Source organism: Zootoca vivipara, chromosome 12, assembly GCF_965207765.1.
Source record: "Zootoca vivipara chromosome 12, rZooViv2.hap1.1, whole genome shotgun sequence".
NCBI classification, from domain to species: domain Eukaryota; kingdom Metazoa; phylum Chordata; class Lepidosauria; order Squamata; family Lacertidae; genus Zootoca; species Zootoca vivipara.
Window position 1 is genome coordinate 44411963 of NC_142595.1, and position 19070 is coordinate 44431032.

Below are 19070 nucleotides of genomic sequence, written 5' to 3' on the forward strand. Positions count from 1 at the left end.
CGATGTCGTCAGGCCAGCTGCCCTGTAGCCCCGCTCATGTTCCCACTTTGTGGCCCCGCCCCTGAATGACCATGGCTTGCCCCCCCCCCCCTAGTCTTGATCCTGGCTACGCCCCTGCTTGAATTGTAAACTTTGGGGCAAGGACTGTCTTATTGAGCTCTTCAAGCTGCTCCAGAAGAATATTCTTGGCCGAATAAAGAGCTAATACTGCCCTCATAAATAAATGTGGGGCGAGACGTAGCAAAAGCTATCTGGGTTCAGACAAACCATCCAATTTGAGAGTCTTGTGTTCTGCAGTAGCCTAGCAGATGCCTCTTATGAAGCTTACGAAGCAGGCCATAATAGCAACAACCCTCCCAAGCTGCTGCTCAAGTTATGCCACTGGTACTTGGGAGATAGACTGCTTCCGAACATGGAGGTTTCATTTGGCAGTGGTGGCTAACAGCCACAGCTGACTCTCCTCTGCCACACAATTCGTCAAATCTCCTTTTAGACTTCTCTAACCAGGTGACGACATCGCCACCTCTCGCGGCAAGGTATCACTTATTCTTTTTGCATATCAAAACTGGGCTCCTAGTGCAGCTGTGACTGAAGGGGCAAGAGGGATAAAAATGAAACACACAGGTCTTTCATCTCCTCGAAGGAATGTTTTTATTTGGGTAGCTTGTTTCGTTTTGAGCTTATTTCATGTTAGTGACTCGAGAGAGCAGTTAGGATTTTTAAAAATAAGCGTTTCGAAACATCCAGTTAAAATGAGTCTAAAAGTTCTGAAAATGGCAAGTACTTGTTTTCTTTAAACTCCACCCCCCCCCCACCCTAGCACCATTTCTAAAGACAGAATCAACGCACAGCATCATTGTTAAAAGGGGGTTTCTACAACTACAGGCTGCACATTCCGGCTTCATTCACAAAACTGGCTACACCAAGGGTTGTCAGGCTGGTCCCTACCAACCACTAGTGGGCATTTCAAGAATCTAGGTGGGCGGTAGGGGGTTCTATGGCACAAGCTGAATCCTCCTCCCATCAAGCACTGGTGGGCGGTAAGGAAATATTACCATCAAGAAAGATGTATTAGTGGGAGGTAGGTATAAAAAGGTTGACTACCCCTTGGCTACACGATGGAGGGCTGCTCAAAGCTTTGCAGCTGTGCTTGACAGCTTCTTTGCTCCTGCAGTCTGATGTAAGTGACTGGAGGTTTGCCGAGGACCTGCTGGGCCAACCATAGCACCTGGCGGGTTCCATTCGCCTTGATGGGCCACACAAGGCAGGATCCTGCTCTAATGCACAGCAAGTCTTTCATCTACAAATGGGTCCAGCGGGGGAGTCCCGCCTGCAGAGGAAGCGACTGCGTCGTCCAATACTTCTCACAACAACAACAACAACAACCAAAGTCCTTAACTTTAAAACACAACAGACAAAATTTGCAACAGGTTTGGACTAATTCCTACCCTCCCTCCCTCCTTTTTAAAAGGTTAACACTTTTCTGCAAGGCAACTACGCCCACAACAGCTGTCCCCTTTTTGAGAATGCTTCAAAACGAGGCCATGCTCCTCATGGCTTTTCCTCAAGTTCCTCATCTGCCGTCAAAAGGTTTTCCTCGTCTTCCAGATCCAAGTCCTCCCTCGACCCCATGGTGCCTTGCGAGGAGGGCAGGTCTCCCAGGGAGAGCCTCCAGTCTTGCGGGACGAGGTGGCGATTCTTTCGGATGAAGGTCAGCATCTTCACGTTGGCCGGCGAGAGGTTCGTGGGTTGCCCCCTGTCTGCCAATGAACCGGTGCCCCCGGGGACATCCTCGGAGGGCACCGACGTGGGTGGGCACCCGAAATGGAACAGGGCCACCTTGAAGAGGGCCGGCCAGACCCCCATTTTCCCCTGCCAGTACAGCATGGGGTCAGCGTTCTCCCCGATGTGGTCCACATTGTCGTGGAGATACTCCTCCATCTCCCGCAGGGCCGCCGCCGCCCCTCCTTCGGATGCCAGGCCCATGGCGGGGTCGCTCTTGGTAATCGCCCGCCAGCGCTTCATGGTGAACTGCCACGCCGCCGAGCCGGGGGGTCCACTGCTGCTGCTGGGCTGCTGTGGTGATGAGCGCCCCATCGGGGAGAACTCGGCGTCGGGCCCCGGAGGCACATAGGACCTGGTGGCCAAGTCAAGGATGTGCTCCCTCAGCATGGCCGCATCGCCCGTGTCGGCACCGCCCAGCTTCATGGTGGTGATATCCCTGAAGCGGGGGTCGAGGAAGGCAGCCACCCGGCACATGAGGGTGCCCTTCATCTCGCTCAGCTGGTTTTGGGCTTCCAGGCAGTCCAGGGCCTGTGTGGTGAGGTGGGCCGCCGTGTTGTTGTTCTCCTGGTAGTACCTGGTCCTCAAGGCCCGCAGCTGCTCCTCCAGGAACCACAGCATAGGGAGAGCCTGGCAGAGAGTGGCGTCTGGGCGGGTGACCAGTGTGGCGGCATCCTCAAAGGGCTTGAGAATCTCCACCAGACACTTCACCACCTTCCAGTCCGCCGGCGTCAGGTGCAGCAAGGCGGCCTCCTCGTCTTGCTCGAAGATGGCGCTGACGGCTTGCCGCTCCCGGTAGAGGCTCTCCAGCATCCGCAGCGTGGAGTTGGATCTCCGGGGAGGCTCTTGCCCCACTGGCTGCCGGTGTGAGCCCAGGATGGCCTGCGCCTCCAGCAGGCGGCGCCGGACCGCCGTTGAGTGCTTGTAGCGAGTACAGATCCTTCGGGATGTCTTCAGCAGCCGGGCGACGTGGGCGTCGGCCGCCAAGAAGGCCTTCACCACCAGCTTCAGGCAACGCGCCAGGCAAGGGACGTACTTGAGGCGCAGCTCGCGCACAGCCTTTGCAGTGTTGGCCCCGTCGTCCAGGACCACGCCCCCGGTCTTTAGGTCGTAGAGCCAGTCTTGCAGCACCTCCCTCAGCTTGTGGCAGATGTCCTCGGCTGAGCACGGCCCCTCGAAGGCACACACCGACAAGGTGGCGTGATGCCGCGAGAGGACGCCCGCCGACTCGGCCACCCAGTGCCCCGTCACCGACATGTAGGAGGCCATCTGCCGGCCCGACCAGGTGTCTATGGCAATGTGGACTGTACGGCCCACGCTGCCCACCACCGCTTGGCGGACAGCTCGGGACACCACCTTGGACAGCTCAGGCACAGCCTTCGTGGCGAAGAATGCGCGCCCAGGGATTTTCCAGCGGGGCTGGGCGGTGGCCATCAGCCGGCGGAACCCATCGCTTTCCACGTACGAAGGGGGCTGCATGTCCATGGCAAGCATCCAGGCCGTTTCCGAAGCCAACTGGATGGCTGCCGAGTGTGTTGGCGGGTAGTACGGCTGGTTCCTCTCCTGGCGTGTGGGCTGGAAGGCCGGGGCGGGTGGCTCGGTGACCACGATGGTCGGGCCGTGCGGCCTCTCCTTCAGGGGCATCAGGGGCGAAGGAGGGACCACTGCGACACCCGGCAAGTGGAGCCCGTGGTGCACCTTCAGGTGTTTGTGGAGGGCCGTGGTGCCGGGGCGGGTGCCCCCGTCCTTGCCCCTGCGCACTCGCTTCTGGCAAGTGCTGCAGACGGCCACACACGGCTCCCTGGGATCCAGGGTGAAATAATCCCACACGGCTGAGGTGGTTTTCTTGGGGGCATGTGTGGGGATGCCGTCCACCACCAGTACTTCCCGGTCACGCCCACGCTTGTGATGGTGGTGAGAGGCCGAGACGTGCGTCATGGGGGTGAAGAAATGCACCATCTCAATGCCCGCCCTGCCCATGGTGCCGGCGGGCATGTAGGTCCCTGGAGGAGCAGACTGTGGGTGGAGGACGTGGGGCGGGGAGAAAGACACTCTCTCAATGACCTCGTCTCCATCCTCGTCCTCCTCCTTCTTGAGGTACGAGAGTATCTCTTGAGCCTCAGGGTGGCCAGGCTCCTTCGCCCCCAGCTGGTTGGACGCCGCCGGAGAGAAAGCGCCCAACTCTGCCGCATCCTCGTCCTCCTCGTCTTCTTTCTCCTTCAGGTAAGAAAAGAGGTCATGCACGCTTGTCGTCGACGGGCCACACTCCTCCTCCTCCTTCATCGCTGGCTGCAAAGAAACCGCCGGGGCAGCCATGACGGGGAATGGTTCACGGGAAACGCCGGTCTCCGGCGCACCTGCGAAGTGAGGCTCCTGGAGGTGGATGGCCATGCCTCTCCGGGGAAAAGTCGCCAGCTGGGCTCTTCTGCCCCGGCCGCGCCTTGGCATCATGGCAGAGGAGCCCTGGAAAGGGGAGGAAAAGGAACACAAGTGTTTCATTCCAGGCAGGTTCCCTCTGATCACTCAGAAGCCCAGCAGCTTCTTTTAAAAGCAGACGCTCAAATTCAGGAAACAAAGGGCAATGTGCTGTCCCGCCTTCCTCTCCCCTCCCATACCCACAACTTTTCACACCGCAAGAGTGGGACATCTCTGTCAGCTCAAGGTTCACATTCCTTTCTGGGCAATCTTTCATGGAACGTAACTTCTGATAGCCTATTAGATGTGTTCCAAAACTGTTACTGCTTTGCTTTTGTTCTTCTCATAGAATTGTAGCGCTGGGTGGGACCCTATGGGTCATCTAGTCCAATCTCCTGCAATGCAGGAATCTTGCCCACAGCTGTCCCTGGGTAGGCTCAAACTGCCGACCTTCTGGTTAACAGGCAGATGCACTGACCCATTGTGCCATTATGTATTTTCTGTTGGTTTTTCTTGTGAAATGCCATAGATCTTCCGATGAATAGCAGTAGGCATATTTTAATAATAATACCGTGATAATAAATAATAATAATAATAATAATTTGAGTGACACACTTCCGTTTTGAGTGTTACGCTGAGGTCTGTCTGTTCTTGCTATTTATTTTGCATTTTTGTTTTTGCAGCTCTTTCTTTGTTGACTGTGTGGAACCCAGTTAAGCCCCTGATTGATTGATTGATTGATTGATTGCGTGACTGCAGCACATTGTTTATTGCTTTCATTTTATGGATCAATGGTCTCATTAGCTAGTAAAATTCATGTTAAATTGCTGTTTTAGGGGTTGTTTTTAAAAGTCTGGAATGGATTAATCCGTTGTGCATTACTTTCTATGGGAAAGTGCGCCTTGGTTTTGGAACGCTTTGGTTTCGGAATGGACTTCCGGAACGGATTAAGTTTGAGAACCAAGGTACCACTGTATATAGAAGTCCTCTACTGTATTTTGATCAGAGAAATGTTGGAAGGGGTGTTAGTATCATATACTGCCAGCTGCTCTCCAGGGGTTTCGGCCAGGCAGGCGACACCCCCAGCCCTACGTCCCAATGCGCCTTCTACATGCATGGCACATGCTCCGCTGCTGAGCTATAGCCTTTGGTGGTAGAGGTGCCGCTACTCTAGAAGTAACTCCCTCTCTAGAGAAGTTCACCCAGCCTAGCCTTTTACAGACCTCCTCCAGGAGCAGGAACAAAACATTCCAATCTCCAAAGGTGTTTAAAGCTGGTTGGCAAATCCCACCACCAATTTCCCTTTCCTAGCACCTTGACCAGAAGCTCTTTGATAGCAGGAACAACGAAGCCTGTACCTTGTTGGGCTCCAAACTCCCCCCCCCCCCAGCCAGCATACCCAATGGTCAGGGAGGATGGGAGCTGGAGGGCAGCAGCATCTGGAGAAACAGAGGACCCCCTCCCCACACACTATTGTTCATATCTATCTATTCTGACCCCTTCATGGATCAATGCCTTGTCGTGGCGAAGGGGCTTGAATAACTCAGAGAAGCTATGAGCTATGCCATGCAGGGCCACCCAAGATGGACAGGTCATAGTGGAGAGTTTTGACTAAACGTGATCCACCTGGAGAAGGAACTGGCAAGCCACTCCAGTATCCCTGCCAAGAAAACTCCATGGACAAAGACAACAGGCATATAAAAGTTATGACGCTGGAAGATGAGCCCCTCAGGTCGGAAGGCGTCCAACATGCTACTGAGGAAGAGCGGAGGACAAGTACAAGTAGATTCAGAGCTGATGAAGCGGCTGGGCCAAAGCCGAAAGGACGCTCAGTTGCGGATATGCCTGGAAGCGAAAGGAAAGTCCGATGCTGTAAAGAAAAATATTGCATAGGAACCTGGAATGTAAGAACCATGAGTGGAGGTAAGCTGGATGTGGTCAAAAATGAGATGACAAGAATAAATATCGACATCCTGGGCATCAGTGAACTAAAATGGAAGGGAATGGGCGAATTCAGTTCGGGTGACTATCATATCTACTACTGTGGGCAAGAATCCTGTAGCAGAAATGGAGTGGCCCTCATAGTCAACAAAAGAGTGGCAAAAGCTGTAATGGGATGCAATCTCAAAAATGACAGAATGATCTCGATACGAATCCAAGGCAGACCTTTTAACATCACAGTAATCCAAGTTTATGCACCAACTACCGGTGCTGAAGAAAGTGAAATTGACCAATTCTATGAAGACCTACAACAACTTCTAGAAATGACACCAAAGAAGGATGTTCTTCTCATTACAGGGGATTGGAATGCTAAAGTAGGGAATCAAGAGATAAAAGGAACAACTGGCAAGTTTGGCCTTGGAGTTCAAAATGAAGCAGGGCAAAGGCTAATAGAGTTCTGTCAAGAGAACAAGCTGGTCATCACAAACACTCTCTTCCAACAACACAAGAGACGACTCTACACATGGATATCACCAAATGGGCAGCATCGAAATCAGATTGATTATATTCTCTGCAGCCAAAGATGGAGAAGCTCTATACAGTCAGCAAAAACAAGACCTGGAGCTGACTGTAACTCAGATCATCAGCTTCTTATAGCAAAATTCCAGCTTAAACTGAAGAAAGTAGGAAAAACCACTGGGCCAGTAAGATACAATCTGAATCAAATCCCTTATGAATACACAGTGGAAGTGAGGAACAGGTTTAAGGATTTAGATTTGGTGGACAGAGTGCCTGAAGAACTATGGATGGAGGCTCGTAACATTATACAGGAGGCAGCAACGAAAACCATCCCAAGGAAAAGGAAATGCAAGAAAGCAAAATGGCTATCCAACGAGGCCTTACAAATAGCGGAGGAGAGGAGGCAAGCAAAATGCAAGGGAGATAGGGAAAGATACAGGAAACTGAATGCAGATTTCCAAAAAACAGCAAGGAGAGACAAGAGGGTCTTCTTAAATGAGCAATGCAAAGAAATAGAGGAAAACAATAGAATGGGGAAAACCAGAGATCTGTTCAAGAAAATTGGAGATATGAAAGGAACATTTCGTACAAAGATTACCATAATCAAGGACAAAAGTGGTAAGGACCTAACAGAAGCAGAAGACATCAAGAAGAGGTGGCAAGAATACACAGAGGAATTATACCAGAAAGATATGGAGGTCTCATACACCCCAGATAGTGTGGTTGCTGACCTTGAGCCAGACATCTTGGAGAGTGAAGTCAAATGGGCCTTAGAAAGCACTGCTAATAACAAGGCCAGTGGAAGTGATGATATTCCAGCTGAACTATTTAAAATTTTAAAAGATGATGCTGTTAAGGTGCTACACCCAATATGCCAGCAAGTTTGGAAAACTCAGCAATGGCCAGAGGATTGGAGAAGATCAGTCTACATCCCAATTCCAAAGAAGGGCAGTGCCAAAGAATGCTCCAACTACCGCACAATTGCGCTCATTTCACACGCTAGCAAGGTTATGCTTAAAATTCTACACGGCAGGCTTAGGCAGTATGTGGATCGAGAACTCCCAGAAGTGCAAGCTGGATTTCGAAAGGGCAGAGGAACCAGAGACCAAATAGCAAACATGCGCTGGATTATGGAGAAAGCTAGAGAGTTCCAGAAAAACGTCTACTTCTGCTTCATTGACTATGCAAAAGCCTTTGACTGTGTCAACCACAGCAAACTATGGCAAGTTCTTAAAGAAATGGGAGTGCCTGATCACCTCATCTGTCTCCTGAGAAATCTCTATGTGGGACAAGAAGCTACAGTTAGAACTGGATATGGAACAACTGATTGGTTCAAAATTGGGAAAGGAGTACGACAAGGTTGTATATTGTCTCCCTGCTTATTTAACTTATATGCAGAATTCATCATGCGAAAGGCTGGACTAGATGAATCCCAAGCCGGAATTAAGATTGCCGGAAGAAATATCAACAACCTCAGATATGCAGATGACACAACCTTGATGGCAGAAAGCGAGGAGGAATTAAAGAACCTTTTAATGAGGGTGAAAGAGGAGAGCGCAAAATATGGTCTGAAGCTCAACATCAAAAAAACCAAGATCATGGCCACTGGTCCCATCACCTCCTGGCAAATAGAAGGGGAAGAAATGGAGGCAGTGAGAGATTTTACTTTCTTGGGCTCCTTGATCACTGCAGATGGTGACAGCAGTCACGAAATTAAAAGACGCCTGCTTCTTGGGAGAAAAGCAATGACAAACCTAGACAGCATCTTAAAAAGCAGAGACATCACTTTGCCGACAAAGGTCCGTTTAGTTAAAGCTATGGTTTTCCCAGTAGTGATGTATGGAAGTGAGAGCTGGACCATCAAGAAGGCTGATCGCCGAAGAATTGATGCTTTTGAATTATGGTGCTGGAGGAGACTCTTGAGAGTCCCATGGACTGCTAGAAGATCAAACCTATCCATTCTTAAGGAAATCAGCCCTGAGTGCTCCCTGGAAGGACAGATCGTGAAGCTGAGGCTCCAATACTTTGGCCACCTCATGAGAAGAGAAGAATCCTTGGAAAAGACCCTGATGTTGGGAAAGATTGAGGGCATTAGGAGAAGGGGACGACAGAGGACAAGATGGTTGGACAGTGTTCTCGAAGCTACGAACATGAGTTTAACCAAACTGCGGGAGGCAGTGCAAGACAGGAATGCCTGGCGTGCTATGGTCCATGGGGTCACGAAGAGTCGGACACGACTAAACGACTAAACAACAACAATCTATTCTGATTGTCTATCGACATATTGTTTTGCATTGTTTTCAATATTGCTTCTTCTTCTTTTTTAATGCTGTAATCTGCTCTGTGCACTTAGGGTTAAAGGCAGGTAATTAATAAACAAAGGAACAATATTGTTTCATTTAACCTGTTAAAAGTCTTTCAACACGAAGGGAAGCAGGATAGAGAAGTTCCCCTATACTGGGAAATGTAGAGAGACTAGCTCTAGCCTACCTTACAGGGTTGTTGTAATTTATTTTTTTAGAAGCTAGACAAATATGGATGAAATCTAAAACGTTGCTGCTGAAGAGAACAACAGATAAATAAAATAAATATTTAAAAGGTGGGGATCGCCATTGCTACGCCTTCCCCCTCCCTCCTCCCCGCAGGAGTATTCTTTAACTGAACTCTCAGTGGCTTAAAAGGAGATGCAACGCCCTTCTCTGATACCGAAACACGAGAGACAAAAGCGATCTTTGCCCTTAAAAGCGGGACACACTCACCAATCCAAGATGGAAGCTGCACCGACTATCAGGAACAATCCAATCCCTCAGAGTTATTTTTATTTTTTTGCAGAGATGGCTTGCAACTAAGCGATGCGCCTTATTGCAAAAAGACGCACGCGCGCAAAATGACGCCCGATTTTAAAAATAGATTTTCATTTATTTTTTAAAATCTCGCAGGGTATCTATTCCAAGGCGATATATAAAAACATAAAAAAGGAACAAAAAGCACCCGGAAGAAAAACCTAACACCCGGATGTTAAAAAAAAAAGACTTACAGGATACCTCACTTCCCATATTTCTTTTTTTCCTTCCGCAAAATTCATTTCACGACCCACACTTTCGTAGGTTTGCTTGGCGAGGGATTGGGAGTGAGGTGCCGATTATTGTGCATAGGTCCTTGGAAGCAAGCCCCACTGAGATTTATTTCTAGCGAGGTGTGTACAGGAGTGCATTCGCAGTCCTACACGTTTTACTCACTGAATTTTTCTGGGGCATTTGTACCAGGTGGGTGGTGAAAGGAACTGAATCCAGCCCTTAGCGTAAATTCTATTTTGCAATTATGCATCCTCGACACATATTGCATGCTAAAAATGGAGAGAGAAATGCAACGATTGATTAGATCCACCCTGCATGTTTCCCGTCCCCTGCTCCAATTAAATCAACCCATCAGCTGGTATTTCTCATGTACATAAAATAAATTTACGTTTCCTGGTTTTTAAAAATTTCACGGGATAATGAACTACTGTACAGCCCTTAATTATTTTCCTTATGATAGCTTTGCAACCTGGCAACAGGCAAAAGTAGAGGAAAAGGCTGGATCTATCAATCTGATCTATTTAGGTCTGTTTGCTTGCTTTTGCAGCTAATATTTGAATATATGATGGCTGGCTTTTTAATTTGAGGCAGCAGCTGAAATGTTTCGTTCGTAAGCCTCCCGGGCCGCCCAATAGCACAGCAGCGTTCGAATCCTGGTCATTTACATCCTTCGAACTCTGGAGAGTGACGCAAGCTCACAACCGTCCAATAGCGACGTCGCACTTTGCAACCCTCATTTACATAAGCGTACTATAAATAAGGGAGCTGGTCAAAAGCACCAGCACTCTTACTCGAGATTGCAGTTGAGTGAGAAGACCGAAAATGCCTGAGCCAGCCAAGTCTGCCCCCGCGGCTAAGAAGGGCTCCAAGAAGGCCATCACCAAGACCCAAAAGAAGGGCGACAAGAAGCGCAAGAAGAGCCGCAAGGAGAGCTACTCCATCTACGTCTACAAGGTGCTCAAGCAAGTGCACCCAGACACTGGCATCTCGTCCAAGGCCATGAGCATCATGAACTCCTTCGTCAACGACATCTTCGAGCGCATCGCGGCCGAGGCTTCCCGCCTGGCGCACTACAACAAGCGCTCCACCATCACCTCCCGGGAGATCCAGACCGCCGTGAGACTCCTGCTGCCCGGAGAGCTGGCCAAGCACGCCGTCTCCGAGGGCACCAAGGCCGTCACCAAGTACACCAGCTCCAAGTAATTTTTGACTCGTTCGCAAATACGTACTGAACCCAACGGCTCTTTTAAGAGCCACTTAACTTGTCAAAAAGAGGGCTTTGATCATTACGTTCATTCCAGAAGCAATGCAGCGATCCGTCTCTGGTAACTTTCCCTATACACTTGGAAAGTCCTAGAATGTAGAAGTATAATTTATGCAATGTTTTTTAAGCTGGCCAAGCACGCCGTCTCCGAGGGCACCAAGGCCGTCACCAAGTACACCAGCTCCAAGTGAACTGGGTGCCCTTCTGCCTGGGACAGTTCGACAGAAACCCAAAGGCTCTTTTAAGAGCCACCCACTTTCTCATTTGAAAAGCGCTGTTCCGCCTTGTGTTAATACCCAGCTATTTCCCCTCCCGGGGAGGGGGGAATCCTTTGGTGTGCTTTTGTAGTGGGGAATAATACCAAGAAATGAGGGAGGGGAGGGACAGGAAGAGATCGGCTATTATCTAACGTTACTCTTAAATCTGGGTCGACCAATAAATAGGTCTGTATTGGGTTCCTTTCTTTCAATGGGCCTATTTGACTCGGGCTTAATGTTATCAGTGAAATAGTAATTGTGCATACCTAAAATAAGGTATAGCGAGACTGGTTGCTACCGGTACTTCTGTAACCTGAAAGAAGAACCTATTTGTTCAAAGCACTGTTTTGCTATTTGGGCGGGAGAGGCTTTTGAATTTCCCCGCGTTCCTCCTACCCTGTTCGAGGTTTCTGAATGGCGTTTCCCTAATTATTATTTCTCCCCTTCACCATTAAATCCACGTTAGGGCGACAAAGCCATTTCCCGTCATTCTTTTTATAAAGGCGAATGACAATTACGTCACGGCTGCAATCTTTGGCGCTTGCCTCTGAGTAGGTCTCATTGAACTGAATAGGGTTTGCTGCTGAAGTAGCCTGGATTGCGCTAGAAATACAGATCCTGACCCGGCACCAAACGGCCAGCTGGAAGTGATGCCCGAAGCTATTAAGCTACTGCGTTAATGTACTGCGATCTGCTTGTTTTAAAGTAAAGAACGAAATATTTGGCAACAAGACAGCCAGTGAGTGATAAACTGTGTTTGAGAACCATTTAGCAGCAGCCCGGCTAGCTCAGTCGGTAGAGCATGAGACTCTTAATCTCAGGGTCGTGGGTTCGAGCCCCACGTTGGGCGCGAGATTTTTCTTTATGTTCTTTGGAAAACTACCGGTATATATATTAGAGATCAATATGGGTAAACAATGCACAGTGCAGGCTCACGCTCTTTCCACGCGTTTCCTGTATTAAAATAGGTACCGGTAGTAGTAGATGACGAACTGTATCACATGGCATAACTTTTAAAAAGGGCCTATATCCATGTCTTTTTAAAAATACGCTCTTTATCAACACTTACGGTATATGACCTCTTCCCCATCCCCCCCCACTTTTTAAGAGTAGTCTAGTAGGGCCACATGTGGTTTCTGTTTTTTTTCCTAAATTGCTTCACCGCGCAAGAAGAAAACATTACAAACACCTTTGCAAATTAATTTCTGGAGACTCTGTCTGCTATGAAACACAGGAGCTGAAAGTAATAAAGAAGCCATAAAACTACCGACTGTGTTAACAAAAGCCCAGTTTATTTTACATTTTTTAAGGCTGTCTTATGAAGTAGCTTTTCTTTTTAAAGAAAATCGTAGAGGCCCCTGGATGACCTCAAACCACAGCCTTCCAGTTAACAGCCGAAGCCACTACTGGATTACGCCGGTTGAAAATCAATGATAGTTTAAAAGATGAAAAAGTAATTTTCTTTATTGACAACTTACCATACCATACCATACCATACCATACCATACCATAACCACCCTTCTGAATCAAACCAAAGGTCTATTTAGTCTAATATATTCTGTACTAATTAGTCGGCATCCTGATGCTATTGAAAGAGTCCGCCAGGAGAGAATGAAGACAACAGACCCGGCTCCTGCTCTCTCCCTCTCAGCTGGTATTCACAGGTACACTGCACCTCAGAATGGGGGTTCCATCACAGATCTAATACCCGTTCCTTTGTCAGCCCTCCTTGTAAAACCATCTAGTCTTGCGGCCATCAGATCTACCGACAATACATTTCATGAATTATGCGTGGTATAAAGGGTTTCCCTTTGTCGGTCCTCACACCGGTGTACATACATTTCGCGGGATAGCCCTGAGTCCTTTCTGTGGAGGTCGAGTGGAGACTCCCTTTCCTATGTGTATTTGTTTTTTTATGAAGCCAATGCAGCACCTTTATAGTAAAAATAGAAAAGACGTGTCTTTTTATTTAACTGGTGTATTTGACAATGGTCGCTGATGGATTTTGGTTAGAAACTGTATAAAACTGTTCAAGAAAACAGTCGTTTCTCCCCGTCGGGGAATCGAACCCCGGTCTCCCGCGTGACAGGCGGGGATACTCACCACTATACTAACGAGGAAGGCACAGCTAAGTATGCGAGAAAAAATCCTGTATTCCTGAGTATTGCCACCTGAAAGGGTCAATAAGAAGCTAACCAATCCCTTTATAGCGCGCGAATTCTAAATATTGAAATTGTCCTGATATCGCCCATTATTCTACACTTTCAAGCAGTTGTTGGACGTTATGCCCTTACATAATTAAGATTTTCTACTCAAGCCTCCTCCACTCCTTCGTTCTAAAATACGTTGATAATTCGCCCATCGGAAACGCACTCCCTTGAAGCGCAATCTTTTGAAAAGTCACTTCCCGCAACACTTCTCATCCAAAGGCTGCTCGCCATACTGCGTAGCAGGGTACCCTCCAACTCTCTACAATTAGATTATGCTAGGTTATAACTGATGTTAAAGCCACTTGGGCTTATCTATTTTATACACAAAAGCGTGATCAGATCTTTTACTAAGAAAGTGGGTGGCTCTTAAAAGAGCCTTTGGGTTTCTGTCGAACGGTCCCAGGCAGCAAAAGCAAGGGCGCCCAGCTCACTTGGAGCTGGTGTACTTGGTGACGGCCTTGGTGCCCTCGGAGACGGCGTGCTTGGCCAGCTCTCCGGGCAGCAGGAGTCTCACGGCGGTCTGGATCTCCCGGGAGGTGATGGTGGAGCGCTTGTTGTAGTGCGCCAGGCGGGAAGCCTCGGCCGCGATGCGCTCGAAGATGTCGTTGACGAAGGAGTTCATGATGCTCATGGCCTTGGACGAGATGCCCGTGTCCGGGTGCACCTGCTTGAGCACCTTGTAGACGTAGATGGAGTAGCTCTCCTTGCGGCTCTTCTTGCGCTTCTTGTCGCCCTTCTTTTGGGTCTTGGTGATGGCCTTCTTGGAGCCCTTCTTAGCCGCGGGGGCAGACTTGGCTGGCTCAGGCATCTTCAAAAGTCAGATCACAACTACCCTACAGGACAAGCAGTAAAAGAATGAGGGTGCGGAATTCTCCCTCCTTCTATTTATAGGCTGGATAATGCAAATGAGTTTCCAATGTTGTTAGTTACCATTGGATGAGAAGTATGCTACCCTTACGCTATTGGAAGAGAGCCTATGCATTTCAAATCTCGCGCTGCAATTGGGTGTTTTAAAGAAACGTTTCTTATTGGCCATTTTAAAAACAGTTAATTCTCATTGACTGAAGGCAGCACCATTTTGAGAGCAGCCCAATCCCGTTTCCCGCTTCTTTGGCACAGTGACACTTGCTATCAGACCCCGACCTTTTCTCAATATCTAGGGAGCTTTCTGCCCTGTTCTATGTTGCATACGGGGACAAAAATGTAAATTGGCAAAGTGCTGTTAAAAGTTGACTAACTGAAGTGTACTTTCATACCCTAGTAAGAGCTTGCACTACATCTACACGACCCCCAGGAAGGAAAAAGAATACTTGAGATTTAAATAAGGGGAAATGCTCAGATGTTCAGAGGTTAAGTTCGAAAATAAAGCCGAAATAGCTCAGTTGGGAGAGCGTTAGACTGAAGATCTAAAGGTCCCTGGTTCGATCCCGGGTTTCGGCAGGGTTTTTTTTTTTTGCTTTTGGTTCCGTTTGCTGAACGTTCAATTTCCTAGTACTATACAGTACTAAGTTTTTTGCCGTTAGCTTGAGTGTTCCTATATTTTCTGCGTTAATGTCTACTTCTGCCAAAAAAATTACACCCAGAAATTTCCCATTTAAACGCAGACCAACGGTTGGAAATGTCTGGAGGTGTGTGTTTAAGCACAGAATATTTTAGTTGTTTTCCTTCTGCAACTGTTTTATGGTGAAACTACCAAATTAAAGATTTACAATCTAATGCACGTCTTCAATCTTGAGTCCAGTAAATTTAGCTGTAAGTATATTTTCCTGCTTTACAAAAAAATGCTTAAAATCGTGCTGCAAACCTTTTATATATACTGTATAATGTAGGAGTAATCTTAACAGTGGCAGTTGCATAAGTATTGTGAACCTACCCAATACCGATCCACAATGCAGTTGAAAGGAAGCTACTTAACCCAAAGTCTCAATTAATGTATTTAATTGGTGTTAAAAGAAAATCCAAGCAGATTTGTATTCGCCTTTTGAAAACAAAAGAATTATCGGTTATTTTTTATGAAAATTTTAGACCTACCGTTACAGAAGGCATTGAGAATTCTTAAGTATTTAAAAGGAAAATACATACAAGGAAATAGTTTACCACTATCGGAACAAAACAAAATGCTCTTTATATTATAAAGTAAAAGATTCGATGCCTCGAGCCAAGTTTCGATTTATTTTGACCATTATTTCAATTAATCCAGTGCGATAGATAAAATCCGAGTTAGCGACTGGCTCTTTTCAGGAAAACATGGGTGGCCCTGAAAAGGACCTTTTGTTTGTTGTGTTTGTGGCTGTGGAAGCGGAGGACGTCTTAGCCACCGAAGCCGTACAGAGTGCGGCCCTGGCGCTTGAGAGCGTACACCACGTCCATGGCGGTGACAGTCTTCCTCTTGGCGTGCTCGGTGTAGGTGACAGCGTCGCGGATGACGTTCTCGAGGAAGACCTTGAGGACGCCGCGGGTCTCCTCGTAAATGAGCCCGGAAATGCGCTTCACTCCTCCGCGGCGAGCGAGACGGCGAATGGCGGGCTTGGTGATGCCCTGGATGTTGTCGCGAAGCACTTTGCGGTGCCTCTTAGCGCCTCCTTTCCCCAACCCCTTACCGCCCTTGCCACGTCCTGACATTTTCCTACTACTCTCTTTCTAACGCAGACGACGAATATGAAGCAGCCCCCGAAAAACCGCTTTTAAATAGGTTGGAGTCGGACCAGAATGAAAACTTTAACAGCGAGTCTCGTATTTGCATACGCGTTACGCCTCCGTATGCATGAATCGATGCCATCCAATGAACGATGAACAGCTAATTTCAAACGAACCAATCAACACTCTCCCACAATTGGCAGCAAAAGCGCTTTTTGGCGCCTTTCTCCGTCTCTGATCAAAAGATGTTTTTGTGCACTCCTGGCCTACCCGGGCTTTGGGGCGGAAGTAAAAATCACGCTTGAAGTTAAAGCTTCGAGAATAGTATCATATTCATTCTAGGCCTAGCCTCCTTCAGTCGAGGAGGAGGGACTTTTGATTGGCTTCGTGGGAGCGGGATTTCCCCTTTTAATTGCTAATTTTAACTCCACATCCTGCTGTGTGGACAACATGAATCTGCTGGTACGAAAATAAATGTAAGGAAGCAAGAATCGCCTTTGCTGTAAATAGAAAGGTGCATGTGGTGATTAAAAGTAAAAATATAGATTCGGATTTTAGCTTTTAGAGACCCCAGTAGAGCGTGGGAGCCATTTTCAATTTGGTGCTCAAAACGTACTGGTGAGGGGATACTATGAGGGAGAAGGGTATGGTTTGTATCCAACGTTACAGGAACTATGTTCCACCCGCGCAATGGGACTTTCCCGTCTCTCCCTTCACGTTGGACAAGCCTCTGGAGCAATTTCCAGGGCGCATGCGAGCTGCTTAGGGCGCCAAAATGGAGGGGGCGCTGGCCAGCCTGCCCCCCCCAACCCCTGCCACACTTCCTTTTATATATTTTTTTCCTGAGGCTGCCGGGCTGGGCTGGGGCCCTGGGAGGAGGTGAGGGGTGGGCTAGGCTAGCGAGGCACCACGTTAGTGGCTGGCTGGTGTGACCCGCTGGCGCTTCACTCAAGTCCACAGCCTCCGGACTCGGCTTGCCTACCAGCGTTGCTTCTTCCCACTGCGGCCCTCCAAATGTTTTGGCCTACAACTCCCATGATCCCTAGCTAACAGGACCAGTGGTCAGGGATGATGGGAATTGTAGTCCAAAACATCTGGAGGGCCGGAGTTTGGGGGTGCCTGCTGTATGGCACCCACCTCATATTTCAGCTCTGTATGCTTTTCAAGGCTCAGATGAATTCTACTGAATCAAAGTTTTACTCAGTTCCTTTGGAAAAAGCATGGTGTGTGCACACACACACTCTTTCCGCCTGTGTGGGAGCTCGATCCAAGGAAGAAAGACGACAAAAGTAACCAGAGAAATCCAAATGGCCTAAAATGATTGGAGACCTCTCTGAAACTGGAGACCTCTGTTCTGGAATTCCTGGAAAGGTGTTGATTGACACTTAGAAAGTACAAATCCATAGTGGGGAGTGTTGTTGGGCTCAGGTCTTGATTGGGAACCCGGTGGACCAGTGAGAGCAGAATTATTGACTAGAGGGGTCTTTTTTAGCCTGATCCAGCAGGAGAATTCCAACCATTTTATGGGATTGCTGGAGTACATGGGCCCTTGGTCTGCTCTAGCAGGTTTCTTACTTTGCTAAGTGTTACACCATTTTAGTAGGAGTAAAAAAGCAGCAAGCACACCTCACCCTGCATATCTTAACACCATCCTGGTTACTTATGCCAGATAATTTCTTGGAGAAATAAACAGGAGTCCATCACATTGTCAAGATCAGGCAGGGCAGAATGTATCAACTTGTACTCGTTCCTCCAAGTGTGGAATCTGGCTGAAAAGCCCTTCGCATGGCTGTGACCAAAGACATGCAACTCTGCTGTGATGAGAGCAGAAGCTCAGGACCAAGTGCTGAATAAAAGTCTGTTGCAACTCTCACCCCTTACCAAGACCCTGTTCTGCTTATTGGAGGATATTTGCATAGATGTCATATGCCCTTGACCTGTATTAAGTCTTTGCCTTGCAAGGTAGAAGATGGGGGGGGGGTATATTATATTACATTCGTAGGGAAACAAAAATGCTTGTTTACAAAGCTATTGTACTACCAACCTTACTATATGCTTGTGAAACATGGACCGCTTATAAACACCATCTCCAACTCCTCGAAATTTTCCATCAACGGTGTCTCCAATTTTTTTTACACATCACTTCGGAAGACAGGCCAACTAATATCAATGTACTGGAAGAAGCAAAGATCACCTATGTTGAAGCAATGATTCTTCAACATCAACTTCGTTGGACTGGTCATGTTGTGCGGATGCCTGATGATCGTCTTCCAAAGCAACTACTCTACTCCGAACTTAAAAATGGAAAGCCTAATTGCTGGTGGTCAACAAAAACGGTTTAAAGACTGTCTCAAGGCAAATCTAAAAAAAATGTAGTATAAACACTGACGACTGGGAAATACTGGCCTGCGAGCGCTCCAGTTGGAGAACAGCCTTTACCAAAGGTGTCACAGGCTTTGAATTAAAGGTAAGACACTTGAACTCAGGATGCAAGGGAGAAATGTGCGAAGAGGAAGGCACGCTTGGCAAATCCACACCGTGATCAACTCCCGCCTGGAAACTAATGTCCCCATTGTGGAAGAACGTGTGGATCCAGAATTGGCCTACACAGTCACTTACAGACTCATTGTTAAAACTGTGTTTATGGAAGACAATCTTACTCGGCTACGAGTGATTGCCAAAGAAGAGAATATATTACCAATTGCCCTGGCCCTACCCACCACTAGCATGTGGTCCCTGCAATACTACACATGAGGCAATGCAGCCCTCTGGCTGAAAAAAACAAACACCCCACATTCCCAATTCTAACAAATGTAGACAAGCAGACATTTTTCTGCAAAAGGCTGGGTCAACTTGGTACACAAACAGCACGTGAGATCTTTCATTTTATCCATTGCAAGTGCTTCACTTAGTTCTCCTATTTCAGCTTCCGTATTTGTGGCTATGGTTTTATGCTCCACACATGAAG

At 47.9% G+C, this 19070-nt stretch overlaps 4 protein-coding genes and 3 non-coding genes across 7 annotated transcripts; 3 read left to right on the forward strand and 4 right to left on the reverse strand.

Annotated features, from left to right (window-relative positions):
• Window positions 1–636: 636 nt before the first annotated feature.
• LOC118094834 (zinc finger BED domain-containing protein 6-like) lies at window positions 637–9621 on the reverse strand. Its single transcript, XM_035135534.3, has 2 exons — window positions 9417–9621; window positions 637–4245 (listed from the first exon to the last, which is right to left on the reverse strand). Exon 2 carries the CDS (start codon window positions 4231–4233, stop codon window positions 1552–1554), a length of 2682 nt encoding a protein of 893 aa, XP_034991425.3. The 5' UTR covers window positions 4234–4245; window positions 9417–9621; the 3' UTR covers window positions 637–1551.
• Window positions 9622–10509: 888 nt separating this feature from the next.
• Window positions 10510–10995, forward strand: LOC118094841 (histone H2B 1/2/3/4/6-like). The gene has a single exon (XM_035135542.3). It carries the CDS (start codon window positions 10557–10559, stop codon window positions 10935–10937), a length of 381 nt encoding a protein of 126 aa, XP_034991433.1. The 5' UTR covers window positions 10510–10556; the 3' UTR covers window positions 10938–10995.
• Window positions 10996–12032: 1037 nt separating this feature from the next.
• On the forward strand, window positions 12033–12105 carry TRNAK-CUU (transfer RNA lysine (anticodon CUU)). Its single transcript has one exon. It is a non-coding gene; the product is annotated as a tRNA-Lys (tRNA).
• A 1198-nt stretch (window positions 12106–13303) lies between these two features.
• Window positions 13304–13375, reverse strand: TRNAD-GUC (transfer RNA aspartic acid (anticodon GUC)). Its single transcript has one exon. It is a non-coding gene; the product is annotated as a tRNA-Asp (tRNA).
• A 473-nt stretch (window positions 13376–13848) lies between these two features.
• On the reverse strand, window positions 13849–14305 carry LOC118094842 (histone H2B 1/2/3/4/6-like). Its single transcript, XM_035135545.3, has one exon. It carries the CDS (start codon window positions 14271–14273, stop codon window positions 13893–13895), a length of 381 nt encoding a protein of 126 aa, XP_034991436.1. The 5' UTR covers window positions 14274–14305; the 3' UTR covers window positions 13849–13892.
• A 527-nt stretch (window positions 14306–14832) lies between these two features.
• Window positions 14833–14905, forward strand: TRNAF-GAA (transfer RNA phenylalanine (anticodon GAA)). Its single transcript has one exon. It is a non-coding gene; the product is annotated as a tRNA-Phe (tRNA).
• A 481-nt stretch (window positions 14906–15386) lies between these two features.
• LOC118094845 (histone H4) lies at window positions 15387–16107 on the reverse strand. Its single transcript, XM_035135548.3, has one exon. The coding sequence runs from the start codon at window positions 16085–16087 to the stop codon at window positions 15776–15778; it is 312 nt and encodes a 103-aa protein (XP_034991439.1). The 5' UTR covers window positions 16088–16107; the 3' UTR covers window positions 15387–15775.
• Window positions 16108–19070: the final 2963 nt, after the last annotated feature.

What these genes read in the sequence shown, in the direction of transcription:
- LOC118094834 (XM_035135534.3), bottom strand. Translation starts at nt 4,233, where the DNA reads ATGATGCCAAGGCGCGGCCGGGGCAGAAGAGCCCAGCTGGCGACTTTT.
- LOC118094841 (XM_035135542.3), top strand. Translation starts at nt 10,557, where the DNA reads ATGCCTGAGCCAGCCAAGTCTGCCCCCGCGGCTAAGAAGGGCTCCAAG.
- LOC118094842 (XM_035135545.3), bottom strand. Translation starts at nt 14,273, where the DNA reads ATGCCTGAGCCAGCCAAGTCTGCCCCCGCGGCTAAGAAGGGCTCCAAG.
- LOC118094845 (XM_035135548.3), bottom strand. Translation starts at nt 16,087, where the DNA reads ATGTCAGGACGTGGCAAGGGCGGTAAGGGGTTGGGGAAAGGAGGCGCT.